Source organism: Pituophis catenifer, unplaced genomic scaffold (genome assembly GCF_029215685.1).
Source record: "Pituophis catenifer annectens isolate HBS135680 unplaced genomic scaffold, rPitCat1.0.hap2 SCAF_1, whole genome shotgun sequence".
Taxonomy (NCBI): Eukaryota; Metazoa; Chordata; class Lepidosauria; order Squamata; family Colubridae; genus Pituophis; species Pituophis catenifer.
Genome location: NW_027256881.1, coordinates 81,831,048 through 81,857,913, shown reverse-complemented (window position 1 = coordinate 81,857,913; position 26,866 = coordinate 81,831,048). Strand labels below are relative to the sequence as shown.

At 36.9% G+C, this 26,866-nt stretch overlaps 1 protein-coding gene across 1 annotated transcript in view; it reads left to right on the top strand.

Annotated features, from left to right (window-relative positions):
• Positions 1 to 26,216, top strand: part of AKAP12 (A-kinase anchoring protein 12) — a 57,282-nt gene extending 31,066 nt beyond the window's left edge. The window contains exons 2-4 of the mRNA XM_070931611.1: positions 4,635 to 4,749; positions 18,311 to 26,158; positions 26,200 to 26,216. Coding sequence (XP_070787712.1) covers positions 4,635 to 4,749; positions 18,311 to 26,158; positions 26,200 to 26,216 — 7,980 coding nt within the window. The remainder of the gene's footprint in view (positions 1 to 4,634; positions 4,750 to 18,310; positions 26,159 to 26,199) is intronic.
• The last annotated feature ends 650 nt before the right edge of the window (positions 26,217 to 26,866 follow it).

The window sequence follows — 26,866 nt, the reverse complement described above, 5'->3', positions numbered from 1 at the left end:
GCTGATGGCACCCTGAGGAGTCCCTCTCTGTGGGAGCGAACTGGTCGGTGGGAGGCTGTTGGTGGCAGAAGGCGGTCCCGTAGATATCCTGGACCTATGCCATGGAGCGCTTTAAAGGTGGTGACCAACACCTTGAATTGCACTCGGAAGACCACTGGGAGCCAGTGCAGCTCGCGCAGGAGAGGTGTTACATGGGCGTAACAAGGTGCGCCCATAACCATCCGCGCGGCTGCATTCTGGACCAGTTGGAGCCTCCGAGTGCTCTTCAAGGGGAGCCCCATGTAGAGAGCATTACAATAGTTCAGACGGGAGGTGACGAGGGCGTGAGTGACAGTGTGCAAGGCGTCCCAGTCCAGAAAGGGACGCAACTGGCAGATCAGGCGAACCTGATAAAAAGCCCCCCTGGCTACGGCCGTCATATGCTCTTCTAAAGACAGCCGTGAGTCCAGGAGGACATCCAGATTGCGAGTCCTCTCTGTGGGGGGCAGAGATCTGAGTGCATGGGCATAAACAGAAGCAGGTGCCAAGAACAGGCGAACGAGGAGCTCTTTCGAATGATATCAGAAAGGGTTACACATATTTATTATTTATTTATTAATTCAATTTGTATGCCGCCCCTCTCCGAAGACTCAGGGCGGCACACATATGGATGTAAGTGTGTATATGTATATTTGTACATAAGAAATAACTCAAGTGAGTATATTTCTGAACTATTTAATGTACTGGCAAACTATTTAATGTACTGGCAAACTTTTTTTTGGTAAACTTTTTGGCAAACTTTTTTTTGGTAAAACAATAAAGGAGACTGGCATAATAGTAAACACCACATCATAGCAGAGAAGTTGGGAGAAGGGAACAAGATCTAAATTTGTTTGCCTTCAATCTTTGCTTGGAGAGTTTTGAACTCTGTAATGTAATTATTCAATCTTGAGGACTTTGCCTCTACCATTGCTATTATAGTAGTATATAACTAGTGCTTCCTAAATGAATCATAGTGTATTATAAATATAAGGGATTTTCTGCTTCAAAGAATGGTGCTAATAAAAACATTTTCTTTTTAGAATATGACAAACAGCATCTGTGAAGAAATTCTAAAACAAATGAAATTCTGATCAGAGACTTGAAAGCCTTGAAAAAAATAAACAAGCTCCCCACAAATTACATTTTTAAAAAAATCAAATATTCCAGTTTAAAGACTTATTTTCCATTTTTAAAAATAACCAAATAGAACTGCTGCATTTCAATAGAATTCCTACTAAATATTTGTATCAGACAGCAATCCTAATGATAAAATAAGAATTTTAAAGGATTTCTCTTCGAGTCTTGTCTATGCATATATTAAAAAGTGTTGCTAAGGCCTAGACATCATACACCAAGCCCATCCATTCTTAATAGCTGCTTGGTGCTATTGCCAGTTTTCTCACTTACCTGAAGCTGGGGAGTAGAAGCCCCTGTTTCACAGGATTAACCTCACTTAAGTATTTTGTCGGAATATTTAAACAGAATACCAATTTACCATCAGAGAAGTTTGAGAGTACAAAATACACCTCTGTTTTCTGTCCCATTTCTTCAAATAACTACCTACCAATTTAACTTAAGTCTTCTGTAGCAAACAAAGCACTCTGCTCAGTAGGCCAAGGAGGAAGAGAGGTGATTCTCCTGATAGGAGGGAAACGGCAGTCACACTGGGAGATGCTCCGTCTAATGCATAGGACCGAGTCTGCCAATCAAATTGGTTCCGCCCTCCTGGCCTTCTCCAGTTGTTCGACTCGGTCTATGCTGGACGGACGTGTCTTCCAGCATTCCAATTTCTCCCATAGACCCAGCCCCAGACAGCCTCCTGGTATTCCAGACCCTTCCGGATCTTGATACCTCATTCCAACAGCGGGCTCCAGCTCCACCACCTGCCTCTGACCCAGCTCCAGCTCAGGTGCTTCCACCTCCCCCCATGGCAAGGCCTTGGAAGCCATCATAACCAGGGCAATCAGACAGAGCCTAGCTCAGTGTCTTCTGCCAGCCACTGTACATGCCTCCCCTGGCACCCCTCAACAGGTGCAACCCAGGGAGCTGGAGGATGGTCTTTCTGAACAAGATCATAGAGTTGTTTGATCTTGACACCAGTGTTTTTTTTTGTTGTTGTTATTGGTTAATAGTCATATTGAGTATTAACAAAAAAAAATGCTCTGGTGTCAAGATCAAACAACTCTATGGTGGACAAATCTATCATATTGATAGATTGGTTGCATCTTTTGAGGCTTCTACAAAATGCTTAATTTTTCAAAGGTGTTAGGCTGAGAAGACCAAAATGATATTCTTGTAGGATTTATTGTTTCAGATATTATTTGATATTAATCATTTTTTCCCCTGCCATTCATGGGGAAATACTATTAGAATAAAATGCATAGATATGATCTACTTTGAAACAATTAAGACAGTCCTGCTGAAAGAATTTTAACTGTTATAATGCACTGTGCTGCTGAGTCATCTAAGAACATAGAAAAATATTTTAGTATACTGTTTAGTTTAATCCAACTTAGACAACTGGACCTATCTTATTTTAGGAACATCTAATAAGGCCAGGATGGAAGGTTTTAATACTATAAGGCAAAATTAGCATTAATATCTTTGGGACTGGCATGTGGAATTTTTGGAATGGACCTTAGTCTGTCCTGAAGAATGTTGGAATGATGGTGATTAGAAATGGAAGGAGATATATCCATATTCATCAGCAGGCTGGTCTGGCTCTAGGCTTTGATAACTGGCCAATTTTGGATTCTATTTATGAAGAGAGTAACTGCTGTTAATGAGATGGTTATCAGGGGATGGGGGTCACAAGGATAAAAATGAAGAACTGAATGAAATAATTTCTCGTTCGAAAGGATCTTCTGTTCATGAGAGGATGCAGACACTGTATACTGAATGAACAAATGCAGCACTCATTCAACTGCGTTTATCAATTAGAGGGGACCTGTTTTCCTCCTTTCCAGAGGAATTTAATTAAATAATTAATTTCACAAAATTGTTTACATGTATAGATGATTAATTTCAAAGGAATGTTCCTAAATTTAAGCAAAGTATGGATCTCGCTTATTAATTCTGGAACTAGATTGACTTTCAGTTAAATAATCCAAGTTGAAATTCTTGCTCTGTAAATTGGGTTAGGGTCTGCAGGAAAAGCAAGCTTTAGGGCTTTTCTGGTTTTTGTTTTTTATGCAAATTTACCAAATGTTATCTATTGGCCCTTGAGACATGATCTGTCTAATTTTGCATTAGTCCATTTGTGCTTTTTATTTCTTTTTGCCATTGCTGTTATTGTCTTTGTTTTTAAAGAATGTCTTCTGTTCTCTTTAGAAAAAAGTTAACTATTTAATTTAATGAACAAATACTTTTAAAATTAAAAAGAATGATTATGCATATTTAAGTTCTGATGGCACTTAAGAAGAGTTATTGGTTGATTTATGGTAAGGTTTTTTTTTCTTTAAGTCTGGTAAAAGGCCGTTTTAGCTGAACAAGTAGGGTACAGTGTTTTGCTGGAATGTCTGGCATTTGAGGGAGAGATGTGCTCTGAACTAGCTAAAGTAGCTGAAGTGTTTTACACAAATTCAGACCATTAAAAATTAACATACTTTAGTGCAGTGGGAAGAACTGAGAATGCCCTCAAGGAGAGGGAGAACTGTCTGAGACAAAAACAGTTGGAATTATTGTCAGCACCAGGAAAAGGGCATTGCTTAGAAGAGAGTGTTAGAGTTAGGATTGAGGTGTCACCTGAACAAAAGGAGGAAGCAGGCTGCATGTTTATGAGGCAAATTTCAAACGAGCTCATCCCTTTTCAGTCTGGCAAGAACTTCTGTAACATTAGCTAAAGTGAACATCTTCAAGAGGCCACCAGGCTAGAAAGCAAGAGATAGTGAGTTTTAGTCTCACCTTAGGTGTGAAAGCCAGCTGGGTGACTTTGGGCTAGTAACTCAGCCCAACTCATCTTACAGGGTGCTTAGGAACCCTGGAAAATAGGAAGAGGAAGGTGAGGAAAATAGGAAGAGGAAGGTGTGTTGGATATGTTTCCGCCTTGAGTTATTGGTAAAAATGATAAAGGCAGGATGCAAATACATAAAATAAGAGGTACCTCATATGACTGTTTTCATTTACTGCCCTCTGTTTCAGAGAAAGATATCATCTGTTGAATCTTTCTGCTGATGATTGGGCTGTCTTTACATTTGTATTTGTTAAGACATTGTTCATGGCTAGAAAGGGTACATTTTGATAAAGCTGATACCAGCAGGTTAGTTTGTGTGTGTGTGTGTGTGTGTGTGTGTGTGTGTGTAGGATTAGTATTTATATAGTGTGTATGAATATTTTGAGGTACAGATCAATTTAGAACTAATCTGATTTCATACTTCCGTTGATGTAATCAATTTTTTAAAAAAGTATTACCTCATGTGTGAACGTTTTTCCAAATTGTCAAATTGCAATCAAACCACCTGCCACAGAGGTACATTTTATGATTTCTAAACTGTAAAAGACACATTCTAAAATACATTCTCTTTCTACTAAAAAAAAGTAATTAAAAGATTGTTATATACTGACAATTATTTTTCCTTCCCTTTTTCCTTCTTGTATTTTATTTCTCTATGTAGATTTTACATAAAAATGGACAGATATCCAGCATTAATGAAATTGCCGAAGAGTATGTGGAGCTCAGCCACGAACCAGAAGTGCTGAAAGAACAGCAGGCAGTATTTACACTAGAAGGTAAGGAGATGTTTATGGATACAGGAATGATTGCTTGGAATTCTGGAAAAGATCAAAGGAAATTGGAAGTTCTGATCTTTTTATACAGAAACGGGAGAATATATGCCGATACAATCCTTTTTGTTCTCCCAAAATATTATGTGCTAAAATTGATATTCTGAAATCTCAATATAATTCAGATATACAGTTGTAATATTGACGTGCAGTGGATGTTTACAGGGGTATGTAAATAGTATACTGAATTCTATTGCAGTGAACAGAAGCATTTGCATACCTGGGGCTATCCAGTTCTTTTTATAGCCCATGTAAGTTACATGCTGGAACATGAATAACCTCCATAACACATAGATCAAGAGGTCTTTAAGGTACAGGAGCCTTGACTGCATACATGCTTGGTGCAATGAGGGTGAAAGGAACAAAACTTTCTTAAACATTTAGAAATATTGCGTTATAGAACATAAAGTGTGATGCATGCCATTGTTGCTATTGCCCCTATAGAATATAGTTGACTCCTCAAAAAACTACTGGCAGCTATTTTGAATAATCTGGACTAGTGAGCCCCTGCTGTAACCTCCCTATTGACATTAAATTAAATTATAAATAGAAGGGCACTGATTCCAAAGGAATGGAGATTAGTTTTGATAGTTCCCACTGCCGAAAGATTTGAAGGGTGAGCAGGAGACAAATCACATAGAGAAGGCCTGCCTATGTGCTCATTAAGAGTTGACACTACCTTGTCGACACATAATCAAAAAGGAAAACTGGCATTTGCCTGAAAGCTTGTTTTTCTTATCTCTTATTTTGCGCTATCTAGTTGAAAATTATATTTTTAGACTAGGATCTGTGCTATTTGTGGCTTTATTGAGCAGATTCACTTCACAGATGTGTTCCAAGGTAAGTCGCACTTCCTTTTTTTTCAAGCTGGTAAGATACTCAAATCAGATAACAATTCCTAAATTCAGAAGGAGCCCTAATTCTGGCATGTTAGTGAAAACACAGAAAGGAACAAATGAACTACATTTCTTACTTACTGCATTTCTGTAGTTACGTAGTAAAAACATTGATCATCTTTCCAGCTTTCCATCATAACTGATAAAAATAGTAATATTCAAAAATTAAATAATAAATGAATGATTGTTTAAAAAAGCAAACTTTTATGAAGAAATTCAGAACACTTAAAAGTAAATGAATGGTGATGATCTTAGTAGTGTTTGTGTTGTTTAGTAGATGCAGTGTTTGTGTCGTTGTTTTTACAGTCTACCACAATTACTTTTAAGTGGCTAAAATATGAAAATATCCATAGAATGTGGAGAGAAGTGTTCATTATGCCAGAATCTCCCTCTGTGTCTATAAACAAGTAGCATAAAAAAGATCCGAATACATGAATTTTGACAGCAGTTTCTCACTGGATACAAGAATCATTCACAACTTCAAACAACTTGGCTGCATATGATGTTGCAAGAAAAAAAGAATAACTTGGCAATGTCAGTTTAGTTGCAGTCTAATAGTTACGCATAGATTTTTGCCTTTGGGTAGTTCTCCATTTGATACTTAGTGGTCTCCCTTCCCATTTCATAATTCCCAACTCAGGCCCTTTAAGACTCTTGATTTCCCGGAAATGTTTACACAATGCAATTCTTAAACTCAGTTATCCTGTGAACAAGGGTTCTTCACTTGATCCAGATTAATTTCAACTATTCCCCAATCCCAGGATATAGAGGTAAGTATATGTTCAGGATCAACATCAAAACTGTCTACTGAGACCTAGAAATGGTCCTGGGAAAAAGTCAAATAAAAGCTTACTTGAAAGTTAGATTCAATTTACAAGGAAGAATTATCTCTAGAGAATTTTGATTGGCAGCAACCAAGGTCTAGATATGAGAAGTTTTGGCTTTAAAAACCATCAATATCAAACAGTCTATGCTGAGATAATACCTGTGAATTGGCCTCTGATCTTGTTGCCAGACTCCTCTTAGCTCTTTGATGTTTGATCCCTGGACAATTTCCAGAATCTGTTTTGGACTCTGACTTAATTGCTCTTGGCTGTTTTTAATGGTGTTTTATGGCTTGTCTCCCAACTTTATCTTCAACAGTTTATTGAGTTTTTCAGTTTTGTTGCCTGGTCACTTTTGGGGAGAAAAAACATGTTTCTGAAGTAATCTCTGACAGTTTTATTGTTATAAAAGATATAATGAATTCTTGAGGGATACTGGGCAAAGTGACATTACCATGAAAATTAAGTTTTGTGGTAGGTTAATTCCAGTTCTTCAACACTAGCTTGAAATAAATCTCTGGAAACACAGTCAGATGCTTATATATTACCGTAATAGGCATACTATTTCCAAGTATCCAATCCAATATAGTGGATAGAAAGAACATTCAAAGTGACATTCAGTAATTGCAACTCTGTATCCACTGATATTATTCTAGTTATTATGAACTAGGATTTCCCAAATTGCTTCTTTCTTTGGGACCTTTAAATTATAGCTCCTAAGCCCAAAAATAACCCTATAATTAATAACCATTCAATGCAATTTATTAACTGACTTCTGAGACTAATGGCATAAAGGTAATAAAATAATAAGACAACAACTTGTGAGGAGTACTAATGTACATAGCAAACAAATAAGTAGCAGTAGTTTATGAGAATTTACCACACTATTCAAATCGGTGGGGAAAAAGACCAGGTATTCAGAGAACAGAACTTCCAATTCATTGTGAGAAAGATGAGGCAGGAGGTCAGAGAATGGCAAGGAAGATGGGGGAAATTTCAAGAAGTGTTTTATTCTGCAGTGTTCAACCATAGCAGAAGGCAGGAGAAACAGAGAGACACATGGCACTACCAAGAAAGCCAAAATTACTGAGGTTTCCTGACATAACTAGCAAATCAGGAAAGAAATGGAGAAAAATACATTCTGCAGCACTTACACACTCTCACACATACACTAAGGGATGACACCTACTGCTATTAGAATTGTAGTAATTGTAGTAATCTGCAGGCAACAGATTGTTGAAGGAATCCTATTTTTCTTCAGTTGAGGATCTTTCCCCAGCTAGATGTGCCTGCTGGTTTCCTTCTACTATATAACGGTACCAATTTCACAGTAATGTAGAAGAAAATTGTTCCCTGCAGGCCAGACCATAGTTCATAAGATTAAATTTGCAAATTGAGCCAAATTTGAGATATATATTTGAGATGAGGAGCAAATCATGTAAACTATATACCAAGTGGGTGTGAGTTGAACCACTTCTGGTTCTTCTTGCAAGATATTAATAATATGCATTAACTTGAGTTATTCCTCCAATAATGGGGAGTATTTGTATATTATAATGCCATATTTTATTATCATTAAATACCTCAGTGTGGAAAACCAGAATTGAAACTTAGGTGATAGATACCCACCATTGGGCATTTGTTTTTAAATATCAAATCACATGTTTAATGTTTCATGTACCATGCAAATCTTTTAAAAAGTAGACCCTTTAAGCCATTCATTTTTGAGATGTGTTGGTATATTTTCAGTTCAATTAAGGAAAATGTTTGCAGTGTACACCTCTAGTGGTTGGCAACTTTCTTATAAAAAGCAGCCATGGCTAGGTAGCTGAATCATAGCAATACAAGAAGCCTCTTCTCTAGCATTGTTGTATAGAGGGTATAAAGTGCCGCCTAATTTATTTTGAAATAAGGTAGTCATCTGTTGAAATAAGGTAGTCACCAATATTACCACTGGTGTTTGTGGTAAATATGTTTTCCATCACACCTTTGATTTGCTACTTGGAGGAGAACATTAAAAGTATTTATATGGAGAGTCTCAGGATACAAGAAGAATGCATGTCTTCTCTGTTTCTTTCGACATGCATTTGACTTCTGGAGAGCTTTATTAAAGAATATATATGTGTGTGTGTGTGTGTGTGTGTGTGTATGTATTTTCTAGTCCTTTTGATTTACTGTATTAACCCAACTCTCCTAATGCATAACTTGCATGCCAATAATGGCTGAATGAAACAAGCTCTCTCATGATCTTGTCTGAAAGACATAAGAGTTTTCTAATACAGGGTCAGTGTAAATTAGACTAAGTGAGGCATGAAATTTGCCTCTAGATGTATAAGGGTGACAAATTAATTTAAAATTATCTCAATAGTGAGATAAGTAAAATAATTGTATTTTGACATTTCCTTAGTATTGCAAACATGTTCATGAATTCCAAAAATTGCCTACCCCAAATATAAGTGCCTGTCAACTATTGTAATTTAAATGAAGATGATTAGTTTATTACAGAAAGTGCCACAAAGTATATTTTAGAGTTCTTTGTGGATCAAGCTAATATAAATCATGTTTTAAAATGTAGATACAGTATTTTTGCCTGCACTAGTCAAAGAAGAATATTGTAAAATAATTAATACTTGACTTCTTCAAGCTACAATTTACTTTAGACAAATGATTTAAAATAGCAGTATACTTTAAATCATTCTTTTTTGTCTAAGAGTAAATATGCTTTATAGTAAATATGTTTTACTATAGCTCTCATTATCTTCAGCCCAAGATGGAGGAAAGGAAATTTGAAAGTAATTGATTTCAGTATAATTTAAATAATACAGTTGCTAAAAGAAATAATCTGTTGGTGTGATAGAGAGAGAGAGAGAGAGAGAATATACATGCACTATATGTTAGAGAGACAGATTTGTAAAATAATGTCTCTAGAAAATGTCTTAGCTTTTGTTCTGAAAGTATATTGTAAATATATAGAAGCATTTTATACAATGCTTGATTTAAGCAAATTCTGCTAATCTGCAGTCTCAAACTTTTTGTAACCATTAGGGATGACCAAAGTGCAGAGATTTCATTATTAAATTTAGAAGATACACGTTCTCTTCCCCAGTGAGCAATTAGAGAATGGCTGGCCACAAAGAGCTGTCCATCAAAGATTAACCTACTGAAACAGAACTTCAGTCTGCCTTTTTCAACAGACAGTGAAAGTCACATGTGTGTTTTTTTAGCTCTGCTTTTCTTCAGCTTCTTCATTTATCCCTCCCTCCCTCCCTTCAATAAATATCTCAGTTGGAGAAATCGAAATAAAGGAATCCTTTACATTGGAGGGGAAAAAAACCCTTAATTTTTATCAAATGGAAAAAATAATGGGATTATCATTATCACAGGTACAAAAAATTATTTTTCAGATCAACTGATTGCTATTTTATGTGTGTGGTAGTGATTTTACACTACAGAATTTTTGCCAAGAATTCAAGAATTTAGAAGACTTCTTCAGACCTCTGATTATTCATTCACAGGGAGGGAAATCTTAGCAATTCAGAAGGAAATTCAGTTGAATTGAATGGACTTGCATGCCAAGTAAGAGAATATAAAATACCTTCAATTATTACTTTAAACTTTACTGCTATTTTAAATTTGACGGGAATCAGAAATTAGCCTTTGATTAAAATATCAAAGTGTTAATACTTATGCTTTCATGTATATGTAGAAATAAATTCCATTAAAATGAATGCTTAGTGAATACATATGCATGTGTACAAATAGTGAACTTTTCCCTGTTTTTAAATCGGGGGTTTTACATAGTGCTGCTTTCAGAGAAAGCCAAGAGCATCTTAGATTACACAGTGTGTTGGGATGATTGATTTACAATTGGCCTATGTATTTTATGTCTACATTCATTGGGAAGAAATACAATGCTGATAATCTTCCAAATTTTTGAGTGTTAACATTTTTTTCTCCCAGTTTATAAGAAGGTTTACTATTGCATTTTCTTGTGATTTATTTGTTCATCCTAGCATTTAATTTCCCCCAAGATTTACATAGACTATTATCATTCATTCATTCTAGATAGATCATAGACTAATCATTTACTAATATTAAAGCAAACTATGATTAGAGCAATTTAAAAACCAAGGAGGGAATTTACACATAAGGGAGAAGAATATAAAAGTCTATAATAAGTATTCACTTTCCCTAGATATGGTTTATGGGATTATCAGGAGCAATCCCAGACTAGGTATATTTAGTTGCTTGCTAGAATCTAATCCAGTAGGTTATAGTTTGTAAATCGTGGTGCAGGTTCTTTCTGTAATTTACCAGAATAATTTCAGATCTGACTGAGTATAATTTAAATGGCTTGGGGATCATTTTGTATGTTTGTACGTTTGTATAAACCAGGAATCTGATTGAGCTGATTTGGGAGAAGAGTATAAAATATGTGAAATATGTGCTTGCGTACTTAGGGACTGTTCTATTTGGTACCCTCTTCTCTTCCAATTGTTACACCTTTTGAGATATACTTCAGGTATTTCAATAACTCTAGGGAGAACACTTGTGTATACCCAAAGGTAAAGGTTCCCCTCGCACATATGTGCTAGTCTTATCTGACTCTAGGGGACAGTGCTCATCTCTGTTTCAAAGCCGAAGAGCCAGCGCAGTCCGAAGACGTCTCCATGGTCAGGAACGCTGTAACCTTCCCACCAAAGGTGATCCCTATTTTTCTACTTACATTTTTTATGTGCTTTCGAACTGCTAGGTTGGCAGAAGCTGGGACAAGTAACGGGAGCGCACCCCGTTACGCAGCACTAGGGATTTGAACCGCTGAACTGCCAACCTTTTGATTGACAAGCTCAGCGCCTTAGCCACTGAGCCACCGTGTCCCTTGCATATACCCTGGAAATAGGCAAATACTAGGATTTAAATAAGATAGTGCCCTAACTAACACAGACATAAATAATAGAAGAAAGGAAAGAAAAGGGGGGTCATCTTAAGTCTGTGGCTATTCTCCTGTAGGGATAATGGAAGGAGACCTCTTTTAATGTTAATTTCACTGTTTCCAATTCTCAGTATTAATCTAATCATAATAGAAATGGCAATCTTCAAGAACCTACATTTCATATGTGGTTGAGCTGACATTAGTAGAAGTCAGACATCTTTTACTTAAAGATTTCAAAGTATATCTTTTGCCTTTTATATATTTGTATTGATAATATAATTGTCTCCCATAGTCCTCTCTTTAAAAGAAAATTATCCTTCATTTAAAGGAGTTACAAAATAGATCAGGCCAAGTTCATTTTTAAATTGTCTAGTTGAATGCAGCTTTATGGAATCCAGAGACGGTGGATAATTTTCTTTCTACATAAAATGTGTTGCAATATTAGATAGAATCGCTTTGTGAATTGTTACGGGTTTCTTAAGCCACTGTCAATTTAAAGCAAATATTTAAAGCAGTGACCAGCTCTCACTTACAGTTAAGCAAACACTGATCATCAGGGGATTAAATATGAAACAGAAAGCACATTTTGGCCTTAGATGTTTAAATATTAAATAAGCTTCAGTTTTATTTTTAAAAATGCTTGGAGGGTTTGAGTGGATGGAAGGTTTTGGAATATGGAACATATGGGTGTGTGTATGACATGTATCTGATGGATACAGAATGCAGAGAATTCATGGAGAAAATCCAGGGCAATGCAACAAATCCTTGGAGGGAAAAGTCAACCAACTCCAGATGTTGATACGGTTGACTGCAAACACAAGAGGGGGGTTTCAGATTTAGCTGTTTCAGCCTGGGAATTTCGTTCTTTCTTCCAGTCACAGGAAATAGAATGCCTTCTTGTATTAAGAGAAGCATAAAGTGGAAGATTACAGAAGAAAACCCCCTCCTCAGCTTCTTCTGTTTGCCACAAGCAAAATATATGAGTTAACACCTTTAAATACTATGTTAGTAAATAATAAGGTGATACTTATTTTACACTGGAAGTAAATTTTATCTTAATAATGAGGGGGAAATATGATTATAACATTTATAACATGATTGCATGAAATTAAATTATGGTATAGGCTGTAGACCTTTTCTAGAAAAATATTTGCCCATGGAAATAAGAAAACAAAACTTGTTGGGCCATAAAAGTATAAAAGTGTAAGATGAATTAGAGAAACTGCAGAGAACCAACTAGCATCAACTAGGTGACTACAACCTAGATTTGATTTTATATTTAATATGATTTTAAATCTTTGTGATAGAATGCTGATAACTGACTTTCTTGTATTTTGAAATTATTATTTGTTTCTTGATAAAGCTTGGGAACTTGAAAGGTAGTTATAAAATGGATACAAAGAGGATAAATTGGTGCTTTCATATGATAGTTTATTATATGATGGAGTTGGCAGAGTGATGAGCATCTGATATATGCAGATTTTAAATTATTTTTTTAAAAAATATTTTTTATTAAAGTTTTTTTTTAATCGACAGTTTTCTTCTTTACAAATTCTTAATGTTCTAATCATACTGTTCCTGCAACTCCTACTTTTTTTAAAAATGCCTCTGGTCTCAATAGGTGCTCCATACCCCCAGATGTCTAGAAAACAAGAAAATAATAAACTGGTGAGCTTGTATTTGGAGTTTGTTTTCTGTGCATGTGTATGTTTTATCTGGGGAGGGGTTGAAGTAGGCATGGTAGCTGTTTTATTTACTTTTGCATGGTGTGTATTTCATCAGGCTTCTTTCTGTTTTGATTTAACTGTAGGGCGTTGTTTTGCTTGGTAAGTGTTTGTTTCTGTAGATCCCATCGTCAATTTCCTTTTCGTGTTTGTGGAGCAAAAAAAGTGGTTTGTTAGTTTGGATTCAGATCTGTCCCCCACTTCACAGCCACTGCTTTTTATTTTTATTGCTTTATTAAATTTGTTTGCTGCCCATCTCCCCACAAGATTATTTTTCCCGTATCACTTGGACTTGGAATGAAGTGTTTGACTGAGACCAGAGCTTTGTTTAGAGTTGGATCTCAATATAAAGATGATCTTCTCAGTTGAAGAAGACTTGTAAAGTGCCTTCTGGCATATTTTAGGCTTGACTCCAAACCAATAACTAATTTCTTTTAGTTTTGATTTTAAGTTGTACTGGATTCATGTCTTTTATTTTTTTTTTTATTTGTTTAGAATTTTTGCTCACATTCTGCTTTTAAATTGTTTTTAGTGTTTAAGTACTTTCTAATTTAACCAGATAACTGTGATTATTAATTAGAACTAGGATGATGTAGAGGTGTATCTAGTTTTATTATACAAATGGAAGGTTTGTGGCAACCCTGCATTGAGCAAGACTACCCATGCCAATTCCCCCTCCCCAAAAATGTGTGTGCAACGTGCTTTATTGCAATACTTGGCTTTATTGCAGTGATTTGCAACCGAACCTGCAATATCTCCCAGGGCCTATACCAACAATTTCACAACAGGCTCAAACTGGTTTTTTTTATTATTATTAATTAAAAATTAACAGAAAAAGGAAAAAACAAGAAAATTACAATGCAAATGCATACATTCTCAAAGGAAAGAAATGCATAAAAATGCCTTGAGAAAAATGAAAAAAGAAGAAAATATAATGTAAATTCTTGGAGATGAAAATAAGTTTAACAGTGAAATGCTGCCCTCTGTTGTTTATTTTGTTAATAAAGTACAGTAGATGTTTGTTTTATGTAGTTTTGCAGAAATATACATTAAAATGTAAAATATTAAAATATAGACTGGGTTAGTCTGTGGTATATGACTTGACTTCTGGTGCCTCTTGTTGCTTGATTCCTAATAGGCAGAATTTGTCTACCTCTTGAATATGTTATCAATTCTAAGGCTGGTTACTGTGTTTTGCTCTTTTGCTATATTTATGGTGTTCCTTGATTTTCATTACTAGAATTTGTAGATCATGTTCATTTTCAGCTGTCAGAGCAGTCAGCAGCATACTACAGGTTTATTCCTCCAGTTGTGAAATCACGTTAATTTTTTTCAATGCAGCTTCCTTCAATAAAGCTTCAATAAATAAGGACAAAGTATACAGCCTTTCTCCTTTGCTGACATGGAACCCATTTGTTTCACCATCTTCTATAGGTATTGTTGATTTTGTATCCTGTGTGTAGGTCTCTTGTAAAGATAGTGGGATTTTCTGGGACTTCCTTTTTCCTGAGGACATTTCTACAACTTCACATGGTTGTCATATGTGTCTTAATATGTGACTACTTTTTGGTATTTGTCTATGGAGATTCTCAGTCATCATGGTTGTCCCCAAGGGGTTTTTTCAAGAGGCAACCGGACTTTCTGGTTTTTCTTTGAAGACGTTTTGCTTCTCATCCAAGAAGCTTTTTCAGCTCTGATTGGATGGTGGGGAATGGCATGATGTATACTCCTAGCAGACAGCTAGTCATTTGCATTCTTTTAGAGAGCTGTTGAGGCCACCTGGAGGTTTATCTGTGTCATCAAGGTATTTGTTGGCTCTCTCAGTTATCTCTTTTTGGTATTTGTTGGCTAAGTTATCTGACAACTATAAGTAATATTGTCTCAATAATATGCAAATATGTGATACCTCTATATCTAAACATTATTTTGCCAGCATGTAAAGTTAAGAATAGTCTTCACACTCTGTTAAATCTCTTCTTTGTATTGCTATTTAGATTGAACTCCTTCCAATCTTTTGGCCACTGCATCGTTCTCCAAATTTAAAAGCAAAGCACAGAATCTTTACTTTATATTTTATATTTCTGTAAAAATTCCATCAATTTCTTGTAGGCTTTCAGTTTGAGAATGACGGGAGTGCTGATCTAGAAGTACTTACAAATATGGAATGTCTTCTAAGGTATCTCAGATATTAACATCTCTAATGAACTCCTACCTTTATACTCCTACCTTTATCATCTCTGAATGATTTAATATCTATCCATTGATGTTCTTTAGCATACATATTCGAGGTTGAGCACCTTTTTACTGCAGAGACCTTTTGGAAAATTTTCCTCATTTCCCCCCCTCCCCCCCCCCATGCTTTTTCATCTTTGATAGCTGTTGAGATATCATAGCAGTACTGTTTCTTGTCTGTTCTAACGAGTCTCTGAAATTCTTTTTAAGTTCCTTCCTGTGATCTTTGAGTGTTTTTGGCTTTGGTTTCTCTTCATGACAATTTCCACTATTTGTTCTTATGTCCAATTTGGTTTTTCTATTCCTACGTCTTTAGTAGCCTCTTTTCATATTAATCTTAAGAACTTCCTTAAATTCATTCCACAGTTCCTCTGATTCCCTGTCAAGGAGGTTCAGGACTTCAAAACAATTTTTGATGTTCCCCTTGAAAATGACAGGGATATATATTCAAAATCATACCATGCAAACTGGCTTACTTCCTTCTGCTTTACCTTGACTTAGAATTTGAACACGAGCAGTTTGTGAACACATCCCACATTCAGCCTTTGGCCACATCTTTGCTGTTATAACTGAATTATTCCACCTCCTTTTATCAATACTAATTTCTATGGACTCGTTTGGGTGATGTACATTTATAGAGCTGTTGGTTTAGTTGTTTGAAGACTCTGTTAGCCATGAAAATATCATTGTATTGGCAGAAACTGACATCATTCTTCTGCTTCGTTTGTTTCCTAGGCCAAACAAGACCAACTAGGGAATTAGGATTTGTTATATGAAGCATGTGATCTTTTGCTAGAGCAATATCACTGGTTACTATTTGGTTTTCTTTCTGTTCTTTCTTTCTTTTCTTTCTCTCTTACAAGTCTTCCTGGGCTTCTTTTTAGTGTGCCAGCCCTCTTGGCCTTTACTTAATGCTATCACCATGAGTTTTCAGTGCCTGCATTCATAATTAGAAAGTTTTGTCAAGGACCATCAAGCTTCCTTTTTCTTTTTTCTTTTCCTAGTGGCATTTTTATTTAGGTGAGCAATTGGTATTTAAACTTGTGTATCTGCCCAAATGATTCTAATAGTAGGTTGTCTCTTTATTAATGTATTTTAGTTCCAATTCAGTTATGTTTAATTATGTCTAATTATAATTCTATTTTTCCTATTAGTTTTATTATTCAAAGCCTTGAGTTTTTCTAAAGAGGTAAAATATAAAAGCGGTAAATAAACTGGTAATTTCTACTTAGGTTTGCATCCAGCTCATCCCCAATCATTTTCATTTATTCAGATCAGACGGAGCACACACTTAATTCAGGTAGCAAAAATTTAGCTTGCTGTTTATTAGGTATCAGCAGTTTATCAACAATTAACTGGCAAAAGGAGCAAAAAATGGTTAAAGCAGAGAAAGAGACAGAAAGATCAACAATAGACAAAATAAAAAGGGCAGAGCACATAATATCAATAATTTACATTTCATATATCTATCTATCAATATATCTATATTGAAAGGCACCAAACTTTAAAAAGCCACTGGGAGACTGCTGTGGTTAATTAGCATGAACAGTCTGAAAGGAAGTGGCCTTAGACTGTGTCAGATTTAATCCTTTTATGTACAGAAGAATTGCTGAAAAGAGATGGGAAGTAGGACATCAGATAATCCCTTTTCCATTCTGCACCATGAAGGTAACAATTTGGCGGATGGGAATGATGTGTCCAACACAAACTAGGAAAATCAGTGTATAAAAGGAAAAGAGAGTATGAGGCTAAGCATAGCTTCACATTTTTCAGCCACATGATGACTGAACCAGATTAAAATATGAAATGTGTTTCAGTATTTAGATCCTGTTCTCATTAACGCTGTAATCTAAATAGAAAGCAGCTCACTAAAAAGGTTATATTTTCAACTTCAAACTCTGCTTGCATATTTAAATTCTTACATATATATAATTTCCTGATTATTCCTTGAAAATATACAATATATGAAGCAGAGAAGGGAAGGTGAGGTTTCTTAAGCAAATTTCCCTTCATATAGACATATCCGTGCACTATTTGTCTTCAGACAGCGCTGGCTCTTCGGCTTCAAAACAGAGATGAGCACTACCCCCTAGAGTCAGAACAACTAGCACATATGTGCGAGGGGAACCTTTACCTTTTTATGTACTATTTGAGTAAAGTTTTGTATCTTGTTTTTGCCTTGACTATTAACCCTATAATAGTTACTGGATTTGCCAATTTAGTTATTTGTGTCTTGAAAACATCTGTAAAAGCTGACCTGGAACGAGACCTTTCTTTTTCCAGAAGACATTTGAAATGTAGGGTGTTTGCTAATGTTATTTCTATATCAACAATTTCTAATGTCTCCAAATCACTTTTACATGTAGTATGTTCACCTAGTACCTGTTTTCATTACTGACACTCTGCCTTTTCTTCTAAAACATATAATCAGTTAAGAATCTGATTCTTCTAAAAATATTTTTTAGACAAAGACAATTTTGTACTACAAAACTCTTTCTAGTTTAGTTCTGAACACTATATGTCTTAAAAACATAATCTGAATTTCACTTCTTTAGAAAGGATGAGGCAGCTAAGGAAATTATGAGGTAATAAGCGTTCAAAAAAAATGGTAAGCAAACAAAAATCTGGATTGAAATTTTCTTCGAGATTAATATCTATTGCTGTTTTTTCTATTATAAATACAAAATTTATCACTTCAAAAATGAAGTGAGACTTAAATCCACTTATACATTATCTTTCGTACATTTGCAACAGACAGTTACAACATGATCAGAACCTACATCCAGGAAATTTATTGGATAACAAAGTAAGGGATGATTATACTTCTGTAATGTAATGTTAATAATTAAAGATAATAATGGCACTTCTAACTCTATCATCTTTGAATATCTTTTACAGTTGGTGAAACAAAAGCTGCAAATTTAATTCTGGAAGAGGAATCCACTGAAAACATCAAGATCAGCCCACCAGAATTAAATGACAAGTCAAATGAAGATGAGGTACAGAAAGACACAGAAGATGCTAATAAACAGCTGGAATCAGAAGAAAAAGAAGATCAACCTAGTGTATCTCCATCAAATGATGTTGGATTTAAAAAGGTTTTTAAACTAGTTGGATTCAAATTTACAGTTAAGAAGGATAAAACAGAGAAAGCTGAACCTGTTCAGCTATTGGATGTAAAGCCAGAGGTTGCAGAAGGGTCAAGTGATGTGGCTGGAGACTATAAAGAATTCAAGACAGAGACAGTGGGAGAAGCCACAGAAAGTGAAATCACTGCCTCTGTAGAGAAGACTGAGGAAGAAACTCAGGCTGAGGAGATGGAACGAGAAACCTCCTCTGAGAAAGTAGCAGAAAGCCCTGTTGACGCAGAAAGCAAAGAGGCAGAAATTAAAAACAATGGGATTAAATCTCCAGAGTCTCCGGTAAGCCCATTAAACAATGAAACTGCATCACCTCTAAGAAAATTTTTTACTCAGAGTTGGGCTGGGTTTAGAAAAAGGACAAGCTTCAGAAAATCTAAAGAAGAAGTGCAATCTGAGAAAGAAAAACAAGAACAGGAAATGGAGAAAGATGTGACAACAGAGGTAATAATTGTTGAAGAAGAATTAGAAAAAGAAAAACTGACACCAGAAAAAGATGGGACAGAAGTTTCTTGCCAAGCCAGTGATGAAAAAATGGAAAGTGAGGAAGAGAGAAAAGAAGAAACAAAAATGGTCGAAGTTCCAACAGAAACTGATCTGAAAGAAGCTGCTACTCCCAGTGAGCAACGATCAGCAGAAGAGCCAGATAAAAATATAAATAAAGACATTTCTTTTGAAGCCAGTGATGAAAAAATAGAAGGTGAGAAAAAAAGGAAAGAAGAAACAAAAATGGTCGAAATTCCAACAGAAACTGATCTGAAAGAGGCTGCTACTCCCAGCGAGCAACCCTCAGCAGAAGAACTGGCTGAAAATATAAATAAAGACATTTCTTTTGAAGCCAGTGATGAAAAAATGGAAAGCAAGAAAGAGAGGAAAGTCTCATCAGAAACCGATCTGAAAGAAGCTGCTACTCCCAGGGAGCAACCACCAGCAGAAGAACTGGCTGAAAATATAAAAGAAATGGATATAATCTTGGAAGGGGAGACTGACCTGGAGTCCAAGGAAAAATTGGAACAAGTGCAAAAAAGTCTAATGGGCATAGAGCGAAGTATTGTTGCGTTGCATGAATCAAAAACAGAACTGCTACATGAAGTATTTGAAGAAAAAATAAACCAACTGGATTCACTGTCTCCAGTAGCAATAGAAAAACCTGAGGAACCTTCTGAAATAATACAGGAAAAATCAGAACCAAAGGCTCCTCTGGCCACAGAGATTTTTGATGAAAAACCTAGTGAGATAAATATTGATGTTAGAGCTGTTGTGACAGAAGAAGAACCCCAAATAACTAAAAAAGAGCAACTAGTTCTTGAACAATTAGTGGAAACAAACGATGACTTTCATAAAGAACAGCCCACCGTCGAACAGGTAAAAGTCACAGAAACAGTTCTTGAAATAGCGAACGAACACTTCATCCAAACTGATCCAAGCAGTCTTGATGCAGCAGCAGACAAACCTCCAGAAGGCATAATAACAAGTGAGGTAGAATTGCTGTCATCTCAAGAAAAAGCCAAGATGCAAGGCAGCCCTTTAAAAAAGCTTTTCACGGGTCCTGGCTTAAAGAAATTGTCAAGAAAGAAACGTAAAGGAAAGAAGGAAGCTAAACCAGAGGAAGCAGCAGAAGAAACACAGCAGTTGTCTGATACTGCAGAAAGTCCAGATGACCCAAGGGGAGAGAGTTCTGCTTCTTCTCCTGAAGAAATAACAGAATCCATAGAAAAGTCCTCCGATGCTGCACAGATTCCTGAGGCAGAAGAAGGGTTTCCTTCAGATGCAGAGAAGAAAAGAGAAAGTGTTACACCTTGGGCATCTTTTAAAAAAATGGTGACTCCTAAGAAACGGGTTAGGAGACTTTCTGAAGGCGACAGAGAAGAAGAACTTGATAAGACAACTGAAAGTGCACCTAATGATGAACAGGAAGATATTAAAGAAAATGGTGAGGAACAAAAAATAGAAAAAAGTACAGATGAGCCCAGGAAAAAAGTTGATACTTCTGTATCATGGGAAGCTTTGATCTGTGTAGGCTCATCAAAGAGAAGAAGCAGAAAATCTTCATCTTCTGATGAAGAAACCGGACAAAGACTTGCTCAAGATGAACAAAAATTAGATGAGAGTGCACCAAATAAAGAAGCAGTACACGATACTATTTTTACTAACTCACATGAAAGTGATCAAGGACAAGGAAGTTCTTCGCCAGAACAAGCAGGAAGCCCATCTGAAACAGAGGGAATTTCAACATGGGAATCTTTTAAAAGACTAGTAACTCCAAGAAGAAAATCTAAAACAAGGATGGAAGAGAAAAATGATGAACCCATCACAGTTTCAAGTTTAGAACATGCTACCTTAGATGGGGATGCTGGAAAAGAAGAATCCTGGGTTTCATTTAAAAAATTAATGCCTGGTCGTAGGAAGAAAAAGTCTGATGGAATACCAGAACATGCTCCTGTTCTAGAAGCTGGAGAAGAAATGACAGGAACAAATGAAGAGGACTTTGATGTTCCAGCTGTGGTTCCTTTATCAGAGTATGATGCTGCTGAGCAAGAGAAATTTGAAGCTCAAAAAGCAGAGCAAGATGATATGGATAAGGAAATTCCAAGTCAAAATATAGAAAAGTCAGAAAGTACATCAATAACTCGGCAGGTCACTGAAGGATTAGTTCATGCAGTTGCTGTCTCAGTGCTAGAAGGTGAGAGAGCAATTATAAGTATTGAAGAAAGGTCCCCATCTTGGATACCAGCTGCTGTGACCACATCCACTGAATGTGTGAATGATGATGAGGAACAGTCTGAGCAGATTTTTGGAACTGGAATTGTTGAAGAAACGGCAGAGGTTACTAAACTTGTGCCACAAATGAGAAAGGATATTAGTGGTGATAGTATAATCGGCGACCTGGAGTTAACCTCAGAAGCAGTTACAGCTAGGGAAGAAGCTTCAATCATTGAAGAGACAACTGAAGTGTCTTGTCCTAAAGAAACAACTGAAATGTCTTGTGCTGAAGAGACAACCGAAATGATTTCAGCAGTTTCAAGGCTAACTGAGTCTCCTGATACTACAGAAATAGCTACACCAGTGCAGGAGATCGAAGAAAATGAGCAAGACCTGGAAGAATTAAATAAACAAACACAGGAAATGTTGCAAATTGTTGCTGAAAGAATTAAGTTGTCTGATGAAAAGGGGATTAGTGCGAGTCTGACAGAAGTAACCATTCAGCCATTGTTGGCTAAAGAAGAAACTGAGCAAAAGCTGATGACTTCAGAAGGAACCCCCTCTACTGAATTTCCAAAAGACGTTTGGCTTGAAATAGTAGAGTCTCGGGCTTACAAAATTGTGCAGATAATAATCCAGAATGCAATTGCCCAATTTCAGCAAGAGTCCATGGTTCTTTCAAAGCAGGAGAGTGAAACTGCAATTCTGTACCCTGATCCTGATAAACTGGCATTTTATCAGCAAATAAATTCAGTGCTAGAAGAATCTGCAGGAAGATACACCAGAGAAGGTGCACTCCAGATGGGTGCATCTGGATCCCATCCAGAAATGGAGGTGCCAAAATCTTCATTTGATGAAGAAACTAAGGAAAAACTGATGACTCCAGAAGGAATTCCCTCTATTGAATTACCAAAAGAACTTCAACCTCAAACAATAGTGTCTCAGGCTTACAAAATTGTGCAGATGATAATCCAGAAAGCAGTTGCTCAGTTTCAACAAGAGTCCATGGCTCTTTTAAAGCAGAAGAATGAAATGGCAGTTCTGTGTCCTGATCCGGACACAATGGCATTTTCAGAGAAAATAGATTCAGTGTTAGAAGAATCAGCAGGAAGATACACCAGAGAAGGTGCACTCCAGATGGGTGCATCTGGATCTCCTCCAGAAATGGAGCTGCCAAAATCTTCATCTGTTGAAGAAATTGAGCAAAAGGTGATGACTTCAGGAGGAGTCTTAACATCTACTGAATTTCCAAAAGATGTTCAGCCTGAAACAATAGAGTCTCAGGCTTACAAAATTGCACAGATCATAATTGAGAATGCAGTTGGTCAACTACAACAAGAGTCTATGCCTCTTTTAAAGAAGAAGAGTGAGACTGCAGTTTTGTACCTTGATCTTGATAAAGTGGCATCTTCTGAGAAAATAGATTCAGTACTAGAAGAATCAGCAGGAAGATGCACCAGAGATGGTGCACGCCAGGTGGGTACATTTGGATCCCCTTCAGAAATGGAGCTGCTACCATCTTCATCAGAAGAAACTGAGGAAAAGGTGATGGCTTCAGAAGGAATCTCAACATCTACTGACTTTCCAAAAGATGTTCATCCTGAAACAACAGAGTCTCAGGCTTACAAAATTGCGCAGAAAATAATCCAGTATGCACTTGCCCAGTTTCAACATGAGTCTGTGGCTCTTTCAAAGCAGAAAAGAGAAACTGCAGTTCTGTATCCTGATCCTGATAAAGTGGCATTTTCAGAGAAAATAGGTTCAGTGCTAGAAGAATCAGCAGGAAGATGCACCAGAGAAAGTGTACTCCAGATAGGTTCATCAGTATCCCCTCCAGAAATGGAGTTGCCAACATCTTCACCTGTTGAAGAAGCTGAGCAAAAGGTGATAACTTTAGAAAGAATCCCCTCTACTGAATTTCCAAAAGATGTTCAGCCTGAAACAATCAAATCTCAGAGTTTAAAAGTGGCACAGGAAATGAGTGCAGTTGCTCAATTTCAACAAGAGCCCATGGCTTTTTTAAAGCAGAAGAGTGAAACTGCAGTTCTGTATCCTGATTCTGATGCAGTGGAATTTTCAAAAGAGATAGATTCGGCGCTAGAAGAATCACTAGAGAAATGCACCAGAGACAGTGCACTCCAGATGAGTACATCTGGCTCCCCTCCAGAATTGGAGCTGCCAAAATCTTCATCAGAAGAAGAAACCGAGGAAAAGGTGATGATGACATCAGAAAGAATACCCTCTGCTGAATTTACAGAAGAATCACAAGGAAGATGCACCAGAGAAGATTCACTCCAGACTGGTACATGTGGATCCCCTCCAGAAATGGATCTGCCAATTTCTTCAGCTCAGGAAGAAGTTAAGCAAAAAGTAATGACTTCAGAAGGAGTCTCAACATCTACTGACTTTCCAAAAATTGTTCTGCCTGAAACCACAGAGTCTCAGGCTTACAAAATTGTGCAGATAATAATCCAGTATGCACTTGCCCAGTTTCAACCCGAGTCGGTGGCTCTTTTAAAGCAGAAAGGAGAAACTGCAGTTCTGTATCCTGATCCTGATAAAGTGGCATTTTCAGAGAAAATAGATTCAATGCTAGAAGAATCAGCAGAAAGATTTACCAGAGAAAGTGTACTCCAGATAGGTTCATCTGGATTACATCCAGAAATGGAGTTGCCAACATCTTCAGCTGATGAAACTGAGGAAAATGGGATGACTTCAGAAGGAATCCCCGCTACTGAATTTCCAAAAGAGGTTCAACCTGAAACCACAGAGTCTCAGGCTTACAAAATTGCGCAGATAATAATCCAGAATGCAGTTGCTCAATTTCAACAAGAGTCCATAGCTCTTTCAAAGCAGAAGAGTGAAACTGCAGTTCTATGTCATGATTCTGATGCAATGACATTTTCAGAGAAAATAGATTTGGTGCTAGAAGAATCACCAGGGAAATGCACCAGAGAAGATGCACTCTGGGCAGGTGCATCTGGATCCCGTCCAGAAATGGAGGTGCCAACTTCTTCAGTTGATGAAGAAACAGAGGAAAAGGTGATGATGACTTCAGAAAGAATCTCCTCTGCTGAATTTCCAAAAAGTGTTGAATTTCCAAAAAGTGTTGAGTTTAAAGCAATAGAATCTCAGGCTTACAAAATTGTGCAGATAATAATCCAGAATGCAGTTGCTCAATTTCAACAAGAGTCCATGGCTCTTTCAAAGCAGAAATGTGATACTGTAGTTATGTACCCTGATCCTGATGCACTGGCATTTTCAAAAAAAATTGATTCAGTGCTAGAAGAAGCATCAGGAAGATGCACCAGAGAAAGGGCACTCCAAACAAGTACATCTGGATCCCCTTCAGAAATGGAGGTGCCAACATCTTCAGCTGATAAAGCAACTGAGGAAGAGGTGATGACTTCAGAAAGAATTCCCTTTACTGAATTTCGGAAAGATGTTCTGCCTGAAACAATAGAGTCTCGGGCTTATAAACTTGTGCAGATAATAATCCAGAATGCAATTACTCAGTTTAAACACGAATCCATGGCTCTTTCAAAGCAGAAGAGTAAAACTGTAATTATGTATCCTGATCCTAATGAAATGGCATTTTCAGAGAAAATAGATTCAGTGCTAGAAGAATCAGAAGGAAAATGCACCAGAGAAGGTGCACTCCAGATGGGTACATCTGGATCTCCTCCAGAAATGGAGCTGCCAAAATTTTCATCTGAAGAACAAACAGAGGAAAAGGTGATGCCTGCAGAAGGCATCCCCTCTACTGAATTTCCAGAAGAATCAGGAGGAAGATGCATCACAGAAGGTGCATTCCAGATGGGTACATCTGGATCCCCTCCAGAAATGGATCTGCCAAAATTTTCATCTGAAGAAGAAACTGAGGAAAAGATTATGACTTCAGAGGACATCCCCTGTACTGACTTTTTAGAAGAATCAGAAGGAAAATACACTAGAGAAGGTGCACTCCAGATGAGTACATCTGGATCCCCTCCAGAAATAGAGCTGCCAAAATCTTCATCAGAAGTAGAAACTGAGGAAAAGGTGATGATGACTTCAGAAGAAATACCCTCTGCTGAATTTCCAAAAGAATCAGAAGGAAGATGCACCGCAGAAGGAGCAATCCAGACAGGCTCATCTGGATCCCCTCCAGAAATGGAGCTGCCAAAATCTTCATCTGAAGAACAAACTGAGGTGATGACTTCAGAATACATGACTTCAGAAGAAATACCCTCTGTTGAATTTCCAAAAGAATCAGAAGGAAGATGCACCGCAGAAGGAGCACTCCAGACAGGCTCATCTGGATCCCCTCCAGAAATGGAGCTGCCAAAATCTTCATCTGAAGAACAAGCTGAGGTGATGACTTCAGAATACATCCCCTCTACTGAATTTCCGAAAGAATCAGAAGGAAAACGCACTAGAGAAGGTGCACTCCAAATGGGTGCATCTGGATCTCCTCCAGAAATGGAGCTACCAAAATTTTCATCTGAAGAAGAAACTGAGGAAAAGATGATGACTTCAGAGGGCATCCCCTGTACTGACTTTTCAGAAGAATCAGAAGGAAAATGCACTAGAGAAGGTGCACACCAGATGAGTACATCTGGATCCCCTCCAGAAATAGAGCTGCCAAAATCTTCATCAGAAGTAGAAAGTGAGGAAAAGGTGATGATGACTTCAGAAGAAATACCGTCTGATGAATTTGCAGAAGAATCAGCAGAAAGATGCACCAGAGAAGATTCACTCCAGACAGGTACATCTCAATCACCTCCAGAAATGGAGCTGCATCCATCTTCATCTCAGGAAGAAGCTGAGCAAAAGGTGATGACTTCAGAACGAGTCCCGACCTCTACTGAATTTCCAAAATATGTTCAGCCTGACACAGCCATTTCTCCTTTAAAGCAGAAGAGTGAACTCTGTCTAACGGGTTTAAATGAATTCGGAATTCAGGAAGTTTTACAAGTTAGTCAGCAAGTTTCTCTGGCAGAAGAGAAAAATCATGAAATTCAGCCAACAACTGTAAATTCAGAGACAGAAGAAGCCACTGAAGTAGCAAAAGAAATGCCTTCATGTTCTATAGAATCTGAAGATAGAGAAAAATGGAATTTCAGAAAGACAGATGCTGATCTTGAAACTGTGAAAGAGAATGTAAATGAAATGGAAAGTAAGAAATATGATTTAAAGCCTCAATTAAAAGCGGATGTAGTTGTTTCAACAGAGACTCAAAACATCATGCTAGGAAGTATTGTCTCAGGAGATCATCCAGTAGGATCTCTTGAAACAGAACATTCAACAATAAAAGATTTAGAAATTGGGCTTATAGATGAAAACCAAGAAAAGTTAATAGAATATCAGACTCAGAGGAAGAGAAAAGAAGATTACATCCAATCAACAGAATTTCCTGAGATGCCTAAAGAAGAAGACACCACATCTGGTGACAGTCCTCAGCTTCAGACAAAACTCGGCAAATTCTGAGGTTTTATGTAAGTGTTTAAAATAATTCATCTGCAGTAGTTTAAATAAGAAATAATTAGATATTTTCAGATTTTATCAACAAGATAAAATACAATATATTTATATACTTCTGATTTTGAAAACAATACATAATTGCTAAATA